Here is a 10,014-nt window from a genome sequence, read left to right on the forward strand (position 1 = left end):
AATTTGCCACTATCCTAGGTTTTGCCCATTTGTCAGTAAGATTTATTTTACTAATTTAAAACACAATCAAATTTTATATGCTCCCTTATTCTTTTATATATTTTAATATGTACACGTCAGAATAAGCATGTTGTTTGAATTTTTACATAAATATTGTGTTACACTGAATGACAATGTAACATTATTTCAACCTAATTTTGACATTTTATCCTCCAAAAACATATTTGAAACCTTAAAAGTAGACACTTTACTTACATTTAATGTGCTTTCTATGGACATAAAATCACTTTTGTAAATTTCTTTTGATGGGGACATCTTAACGTATTTGACCCAAAAATACATGGAGTATAATCTGATAATTCTAAACATTATGTGGTCAGTAAAAATACTGAATGTAAAATGGTGAAGTCATTTGCTCAACAAATGTTGACAAACTATTTTAATAGAAAAATTACTGACCTGAACATTATCAGAGTCCTGACTGGCAAGTATCTCATAAGGAGGGTCAACAAAATAAAGCGAGTGTCTTGGAAACCCTGGAATGATGTTGCTGAGCTGGAAGCCAAACATAACCAGCCAACTCTTCACATCTGCAAGACAAAACAGAGGAACCAATGTGAGTCATTTATACTTTATACAGGAACATAACTTCTAAGCTCAGCCCATATATACAAAGCAGAACATTTGATCACCCTCTCACCTGTCACATAGTTTTTCACATCAATCATATCGCTGAGTGGATTATTGTTCTTAAACATATACAGGTTGAACGGAGCTGGTTCTTTGCATATCTTCGGCCACAGTGTATGGTCAGGTGCGATCCATCTTCCTGCCAGCACGTCGTAGTCTCTCTGGGCGAAGTGCACCAGCTTTGTGAGAGGATCATAAAGCCCTCCATGAAAGCCCAATATGAGCTGGAAATCCAGGTTGGAATCATGGTAGATCTCTCCGTACGCCGTGTACTGCATCTGCTTGACCATCTGCCCATTGCTGCTGAAGATGGCCAGCGGAGTGCCTACGTTGTCAGAGGCGATGTAGTATTCCTCCCCACCACTGACCTCCATAGCAAATAGATGACCCTGCAGGTCATAGTAGAAGGAGGCGATTTCAGCTCTCGAGTGGTTGTAAACATGGGTGACCCGAGTGGGGTAGTTCAAGTCAGCGTAGAAGTACTGCTGATGCTCGCCTTCGTTAGTTCTACGGGAGACACGGCGACCCAAGCCATCGTAGCGGTAGCGGACGCTCCAACCTCCTGCTATGCGGCTGTAGGCTCGCTCGAGAAGACCTTTGGAATTGTACTCAAAGATGTCCGAGCCCCTCTGTGCAAGCATACCATCCTCATCGAGCTGATACTGCATATCGCCGAGCCGCGTGATTCGGTCTCGAAGATCGTAGCGTAGTGGCAGCAGACGGGCGCTGTTACCGGGGTTCAGCAAATGGAGATTGCCATTTAGGTCGTAGCTGTAGCGCCAAGTAGACCAGTCATCAACCTTGACACCAACAAGCTGGCCGTCACCATCATATTCGTAGCGGTACTGTGTGGTATTGGCATATGGACCGATCTTTAGTTCACGTTTAATTACGCGACCCATACTGTCATACTGCACCGTCATCCAATACATCAACGAGCGGAAGATCTCGTACTGCACTTCCTTGATGCGACCATGTGCGTCAAAATGCTTACTGAGCGTCATCACTGCCGTGGTAATGATTTGGTTGATATCGTAGTATATGATGCCAAACTTGCCAAAGTGTTCGACCTTACCGGAAATCTCATCGTAGCGGTACAGGTCCACAGGAAGTGGGGTTTCCCCTATTACTGGCTTTATGCTGGCCACCCTGAAGCTGTTGTCATGATAGGTGTAGTCAAAACGAGCATTAACCATTCCTTCTTCTGAGAAGCGGTACATCTGTTTGTCCACTAGGGGGCCGAGTTTGCGATAGCGAATGGTGCAAGAGAAGCCTCCACTCTGTAAGTTGACCATTTTAAGCACTCCAGTCGCTTCATCATAACCAAAGGTGACGGCAGTGGCGTCATACAGCACCTCCGAGAGCTTTCCGAGCTTCCCGTACTTGTAGAGCACACGCCGGCCCGTTCCGAGGTAGAATGTAGCGCGTGGACGCCCATCCTCGCTGAAGTCGTGGATAATGGTGGCATTGCTCTCAGGGGGGTTGTAGGTGTTGCGAATGTAACCAACAGACACGTGGGTGGCCATAGTGTGTCTGGCCATGCTCGGCATAGTGACCGCCGTGAGCCGGCCCGCTGTGTCAAAATCAAAGACGTACTGTTTCTGACTCTGCTGGAGCAGCAACACCATGGACTGCAGAGTGAAAGAGAAAGAAAACAATGAAAAGGTGAACAAAATGAGTATATTAACAGTGTAGGAAAAACAAATCTTTTGTTGTGATTCAAGAGAGTCAACTCACTTTGTCAATGTAGCTGAAGCTCCAAACTTTCCCATCAACAAAGGTTCGGGACAGGATCCGTCCAAATGTGTCAAACTCGCTTTTCTCGCTCATGCTGCCCCTCTGCAAGCCCACCAACCGGCTGGTGGGTGAATAAGACACATTGACTAGGGCTAAGCTGCTGCTGGGGAGCCAGGTGGCCGGTCGGCCCTGGGCGTCATAGATGATGCGCAGAGTGAACTTGCGGTGGTCATCGTAGATCTTCTCTGTTCTGGTGTTGCGGTCATAGTCAATGGACAGAAGGTTTCTGCTGTGGACCTGTGGGAAAACATTTAACATTTTTAGAAGCTCTAAACTATCAATTCAAACATCAAATGTTGCAGTTTTCTTAGCAAATCAAGTGATTGATTGTTTATATTGTCACAGAATGTAAACTATCCAATCAATCGCCAAGCTCTAAACTGCCAAATGAGTTAAGATATTATAAACATTAACATTCTGAATTTCTGTAAAGCTGCTTTGAAACAATGTGTTGTGTGAAAAGTGCTATACAAATAAAATTGACTTTACTTGACAACTTCAATGGTAAAAAAAAGCTTACACGCAACTTCCTGCCAAACACTGTGACCTTGCCCTTGGTCAGCTCTTTTCTCATGCGCCATTCGATAGAGTTGAGGCCGCTGTCAGTGGGTAGAGTGATGTTGCGTCTCCCGATGGTCGGGCTCACCGATCCTGCAATGATGTGCGGTTCAGTGTGAAAGCTGATGCCCATTCCATTAGCATAGGATACTCGCAGTGTGCCGTTGTGGTACAACTGATAGCTATTCCTCACTTGGTCTGTGAAAAGGCAAAAAGAATTATAAAATCAGATTATATTCTTTAAATAGTACATTATAAGCAAACATTATATAATATTTCAAATATCATACACTACTGCTTAAAAGTTTAAAGTTTAGTTAACTTTAGTTAACTTTTTTTTTTTTTAAAGAAGTCTCTTACACTCATCAAGGCTGCATTTATTTGATCAAAAATACAGTTAAAAAAAAAGTAATTTAAAATAACTGGTTTATATCTTAAAGTATTTTAAAATGTAAATTATTCCGGTGATGCAAGGCTGAATTTTTTAGTATCATTACTCCAGTTTTCAGTGCCACATGATCCTTCAGAAATCATTCTAATTTGCTGATTTGGTGCCCAAGAAACATTACATATTATAAACGTTAAAACATGTTTTGCTGTTTAATATTTTTGTGAAAACTTTGATAGAGTTTTTTTAGGGTTCTTTGATGATTTTAAATTTAAAAAGTAAAAAATAAAAAAAAAATCTTTTGTAACATTATAAATGACTTTACTGTAACTTTTGATTTTTTTTAATTAATGCATCCATGCGGAATAAAAGTGTTATTTTCTACTTCAAAAAAAAAAAAAAAAAACTGACCACAAACATTTGAATGGTTTTAAATGGTCAAATAAGTTTTTAAAGTAAAACAGAAAAAAAAGAATAATAAAACAAAATCATATATCCTAACATCTACAATCCAGAGAAGTCCAGACAGATAAAATCATACTGACACCAAACTTTTAAACGGTAGTGAAATGCTTATGAAAATATGTACATATTGTTTCATGGCATTTATGTACACTAACTATTATCTATCTGTGAAGTATGTTTGTATTAAGGCGAGTTAATATGAAGTGTTCCCTAAAACCAGCCTCATTTAATTTAGTATGAAGCATTAGTTCTGATCTGACAGTCTATTGTGCATTAGGGGAAACGCAGCACTGTGGGGCAGATGTGTATAATGCAGCTTTTGGTTATAAAGAAGATTTAGCTTTGGCTAAAAGCAGCACAAACATCTTCAGTTCCATTTACAAGCTATAATTGGATCAGACGCTGTTTTCCACAGAAATGTACCTGGGAAACACAATCATGTACAATTTCAAAGTCATAAAAAAATCCAAGTGCATTTTGGTACACTGCTAACAAGCAGAAGGCACCCAAAGGGTTGGTTTTCATGTAATTTGTCTTGAGTAAACAGCAAACGCATACTCTTTACAGGAAGTTACAAGTAAATTGCGTGAGAGAATCCATCAACACATAATCCACTGGATATAAAAAGAAGAGTTTATGCCTTCAAAGCTTTTGCCTTCTGAAAGAACCCCTAAAGGCAGCCTATGGTAAATTGTAAAATGATGATTTCTCTGCTCTGCTGGACTCCACACATTCAAACAATGTGGCCTCCCTGTGGGTAGTAAAGAGAAACATCAGTCTACCTGCCTGCTGTGTGTTTTGGTCTTAATGGATGTGGTTTAGAGGGGAAACGGGGGGCATCAGCATGAGCTCTGGACTGAGATACGTTCTTTGTGTGTTGTGGGTGTGTACCTTGAACCACAGAGTAGGACGCCTCAACGGACGAGAGATTAGTGATGACCGTGACATCATCATCTCTGTTTGAGCTCTCCATGTCAATATTGATGGTCTCCTCCATCTCACGATGCAGACTGGTCACCACACCAGTGGGATATGTGACGTTGGTTAGACGACCTTCACTGTCATAGCTGAGAAGAAGGCGCACAAGACAAAACTCACTAATATGAATACAATAAATAGCCAATTGCCCAATAGTCTTTGCACAATTATTTCTTGAATTAATTTATAATTAATTTTTTATGTTTTAAATAGTTTGAAACCAGTGTTATTTTAGTACTATTTATATATTATTAAAAGATATGTAATATTTTAAATGAGCTTTTATTTGTATTCTCTTTTTAATTTGAGTTTTTTTAGTTTTAGTAATTTTGTTACGTGCTTTTGTCATTTTTATTAGTTTTTTATCTTCCTATATACCTTTTTTTAAATTTCAGTTTAATTTCAGTGATTGTAGTACTTCAACTTTTCAACAAGCAACAAGGCCGGTTTTTTTATTTTAAGTTTTTCCATCTAATATTTGTATTTTATTTCAGCTTTTTCAGTTGCCAAAAACGACTGGTAATTGAAAAAAAGCTCAAATTATACACATACACAGTGTGCGTGTGTATAAATTTTTTTTTTAATATATATATATATATATATATATATATATACACGTGTGTGTGCGTGTGTTTGTACATATAAAATAAAACACTGTTTGAAACAACCACAACTGTACATCTATTTAAATGTCTAGAGCAGTTCTATCGTACAGACACTAGATGGCTGCAGGACCAAAGTGGTGCTGTGAAAACATCCTCTTCTCTGACACTAGATGAGGATTCAAGTCAGATGATAAACACAGTGTTTAGAAACAAAAGAAGTCAAAATTCATTGTCTATAACAACATCCATGAGGCACTGGGGGCAAATTTTGAACACTCGCACCTTTTACACTCAAAATTTGACCACAAAAACCTGCATTATATTCTCTATCCAGCTTAACAAAGTACTAAATGTGCTGAAATATCACTAGGTCATTTAAAATTAAGTCAATATCAATCATTTCAGTGCAAACAAACCACATTTTATGTAAATCGGGTTTAATCAAGATTATTTTATTAACATTGCCCAATAAACATGGTGTTATTACTACCCACGAAAAGCAGATGTAAACAGAATTTTATTAAAAAGAGATTTCCCTGCATATTGCAGCAGTTATTCATCAAATAATAACCAAACACATGTCTAGAGATCTAGTGCAGTTATTACCCTTATCGTAAGAAAGTTATTCTCATTGAATTCCCCCTGAAATTTTGCGACTAATGAGTTTTTATTTTGTGTGTGTGTGTGTGTGTGTGTGTTTTGGAGTGTTTTAAATTAATTTCCTTAAAGAGCAGGTCATATGGGTTTTTTAAAAATATCTCTTTTGCAGTTTATAACGTAGCTATCCTTAAATGAAAACAATCTGCAAAGTTGTTAATCAAAAAAGTGCATGATAAATAAAGATATTGTCTCAAAAGAGAGAATCGATTCTGAATCGCCTTAACGAGTCGTCATATTTTTGAATCTTTTGCTTGTTACCGGTATACGTCACTGGGTAACACATTTGCATAATCCCCACCTGCCCGCGAAATACGAACAGAGTCTGACCTGCCCACAAACACTTCCGCTAGTTAGTGTGTTTACATCATATCGAGAAGAAGCTGTGTTCCACAATATCACAGCAATACAATTCGAACCTTTTGTTGTGTGCATGTCATTTTACCAAGGACTGCTTCTCTAATCTTGGCTTTTATCTTCGTTGACTTCTAATCTTCTTAATTTGGTCTAACAAGCTCTCCGAAGCACAACCTGTAAGTACGATTTATATTTATTATGTATACATTTTCAATTGAGTGCTCAAAATATCAAGTTTGTGTGCTAATATGTTATGTACACCTTGCGCAGCTTTAGGTTTCCAGGTAAAGCACGATATTACTGTCTTAATGAAGTAGTTCTGATAATTCGCTGTGAACCCACTATTTCACGTTGCTCTGAACTCGCTCGGAACGAACCGTTTAGAAATCATTGGCAAATGACTCTAATATTAAATGTATATTCTGAGAAAATTACAATGTTTTCTGACCTTGCATAAACCTGTTGTGGGGGACTCCAACACAATATTAGGACACTTTAAAATATGACCTGCTCTTTAAGATTTCCAGATTTGCCTTTGTCTCAAAGTTCTATCGTCACACTGCACATTTCATACTCACTTGTAAAAGTTTGTCCATCCGGTCTCATCTGACTTGGAGGCTAAAAGTTCTGTGTTAGTGTAATAACTGAGCTGTGCCACTTCCTGGCTGAGGGCGGACACTGAACGTAGGCTGCCGGCTGGGTCCATTCCCAGCGTTACCACCTGGTTCTCTGGCAACAGCACAAGCCTGATAGAGCCAGACGCCTCCCTCCTCACCCGAAGTGTATTGTTATGTATATTCTGAGAAAATTACAATGTTTTCTGACCTTGCATAAACCTGTTGTGGGGGACTCCAACACAATATTAGGACACTTTAAAATATGACCTGCTCTTTAAGATTTCCAGATTTGCCTTTGTCTCAAAGTTCTATCGTCACACTGCACATTTCATACTCACTTGTAAAAGTTTGTCCATCCGGTCTCATCTGACTTGGAGGCTAAAAGTTCTGTGTTAGTGTAATAACTGAGCTGTGCCACTTCCTGGCTGAGGGCGGACACTGAACGTAGGCTGCCGGCTGGGTCCATTCCCAGCGTTACCACCTGGTTCTCTGGCAACAGCACAAGCCTGATAGAGCCAGACGCCTCCCTCCTCACCCGAAGTGTATTGTTAGAGGCATCGGTAACTGCTGCCAACTCTCCATCCAGCCCGTAGGTAAAGTTATACAGGGCCAAGCCTGTAATGAGGCTAACTGTTTGCCTATGAAGACCGTCTGGACCAAACACATATAGCTCCTGTTCCATAGATGAACCCACTTCATACTGTCCACTTGCTGTGGCGTTAGGGCGGTTACTGCGGACCGAACGTACACGGATATTGTTCAGGTCAGCGATGTACAGAGTACCATCTGGTGACACAGCCAGCGAAGCAGGACAATTGAGGCTGGCGTCCGCAGCGTAGCCCTCATCTCCTGAGAAACAGTTGCAGTTGACGTCATTCTTGCAGTCGCATTCGGAGGCAGCGCCAGCAAGCAGGGAGATCTCGCCGCTGGTGCTAACTTGCCGTATGCGGTTGATGCGCTTCTCGTCGGTTTCGGCAATATAGAGCACACCTGTGTGGGAGATGGCGATGGCTGTGGCGCTCTCCAAGGCAGAATGGATGGCTAGTTTGCTGAGCGAGTAATCAATGCCAGGGACCTGACAGTGCATGGGCCGCCCTGCAATAATGCTGACCTGGTGGTTCTCAGAGATACGCAGGATGACGTTATTCTCCAGCACATACAGAGAGTTGTCCATAGGGTTGATGGCCAGGTCTGTAGGCCACTCCAGACGTACCTGATGTTAAGAAACATTAAATGTGAAGAGTACATTAACACAAAAAATGACAATAATTGGGCATGCTGAGCAGTTGTGGTCTTCGAGTGTAAATTCAGCTTTGCCCAGTGGGATTTCCCTGCCTTTGCTTTTGATATCTCCCTTTCTGTTCGTTTGATCCCCAAAGGGGATCTGTTTTATCCTTGCTTCTGGTCAAACTGAATGCATTTCCCATTTCTGACAGTAGATTTCCTACTGGCATTTAAAAAAAAAAATGTGTTACAGATTCTTCCGAGTGGAACGAATCTGCAGGCCTATGAATTTATTACAGTGATAGACGAATTATGACAGCTGCTTGATTGATAATCCAGTTCCATTGTTTGTCATTGTCAAACGTTAATACCCAAGGAGACACTCTGACAAGCAAATATTGGCGAGCGCAAGCTCAAAGACGCAAGGATGAAACTTGAAGAAAAACGCATTTCATGCAAACTGAAATAAACAGGCTGAAATGTGTTTGCACAACTGTGTTTGACAGTTTATCTTTATGCTTCATGGGGCCTGTAAATTGTTAAAAAAATAGTATTCAGTGAGTTACTTGTTAAATTTATTTAGCTTAAACAGTTAGCCTATTTCCTTAGTTTTACTGTTCTTTTCACTGTATATTTACATTGTCAAAACCTCTACATTAAAACATCAACAATGACAATCTCAATCAAATGTGTTTTTTTTAATCAATATTAATTTATATAGGGTGCCATCAAACTTGCTCAAAATAATTTATAATATACTCTGGTAAACAAATGATCTCTCTCTGACTTTATAAAATAACCTTGATAATTAACAATGTTAGTTTTAATGGATTGTTTCTATGTAAGGACACAAATTTCATTGCTTCTGCATTACAAATGACCTAAACAAATGACAAATGAAGCTGAGTGATTTTCCTATCCATTGAGATTGGTCAGGGTATGTATGTGATATTCAAGAAGTTAATTTGAACTTGCACACACTGCAGACAAATTCAAATAAGATGCAATACATCTATACACATTATAGGGCATCTGAGCTAGGCACTTTAGCACAGATTTCAACAACTGTTCATTTATTTTTAGGAGCCTGAACCTCTCTTGATAGACTCTCAACTGAGTGCAAGGGCTAGAGAGTTGAGAAAAGTAATTACAACCTGGCTGACATCCATGCTGGAGTCACAGCTGAGGGGCCTGACTGCAGTCAGGTCATTGGTCTTTATCAGAGTGGAGATAATGCCATTCTGATCCACTTTTCGTATCATGGTAGCATCCACAAAGTACATCAGGCCGTTCTTATCCAATGCAACACCTGCATGAAAGAACCGACAGTGAAGAAACTCAATACTTGTGCATGATAACGTTATAAATTGTATGATTGCAACAATGTAGAAAACATCCACCTGGTATTAAAGGTACTTTTTCAACTTTAGTTAGTCTGTAATGTTGCTGTTTGAGCATAAAAAAGATCTGCAAAGTTACAAAGCTCAAAGTCCACTTCAAAAGGAGATATTTTATTGAACAGAAATAACTTTTCAAAAACTACATCGAACGACTCGTTTGGACTACAATGCATATTTTCCGGGATTTGTGATATCAAAGGACGAGACCTGGTTGAGCTGCACTAAAGAAGGCAATGAGTGTTATCACTATGTCGGAGACACGCTAGCTTTCCCAAGGC

General features: G+C 39.7%; 1 protein-coding gene across 3 annotated transcripts in view; it reads right to left on the reverse strand.

Annotated features, from left to right (window-relative positions):
• Positions 1-10,014, reverse strand: part of LOC107756812 (teneurin-2-like) — a 199,642-nt gene that overhangs the window by 3,841 nt on the left and 185,787 nt on the right. For all 3 annotated transcript variants that reach the window (XM_016574099.1, XM_016574098.1, XM_016574100.1), the window contains 7 exons: positions 9,491-9,645; positions 7,451-8,325; positions 4,790-4,965; positions 3,008-3,243; positions 2,428-2,724; positions 701-2,321; positions 460-590 (listed from right to left, as the gene is read on the reverse strand). In XM_016574099.1, the coding sequence (XP_016429585.1) occupies positions 460-590; positions 701-2,321; positions 2,428-2,724; positions 3,008-3,243; positions 4,790-4,965; positions 7,451-8,325; positions 9,491-9,645 (3,491 nt within the window). The remainder of the gene's footprint in view (positions 1-459; positions 591-700; positions 2,322-2,427; positions 2,725-3,007; positions 3,244-4,789; positions 4,966-7,450; positions 8,326-9,490; positions 9,646-10,014) is intronic.

This window comes from Sinocyclocheilus rhinocerous, unplaced genomic scaffold (genome assembly GCF_001515625.1).
Source record: "Sinocyclocheilus rhinocerous isolate Xijiao unplaced genomic scaffold, SAMN03320098_v1.1 scaffold22, whole genome shotgun sequence".
Taxonomy (NCBI): Eukaryota; Metazoa; Chordata; class Actinopteri; order Cypriniformes; family Cyprinidae; genus Sinocyclocheilus; species Sinocyclocheilus rhinocerous.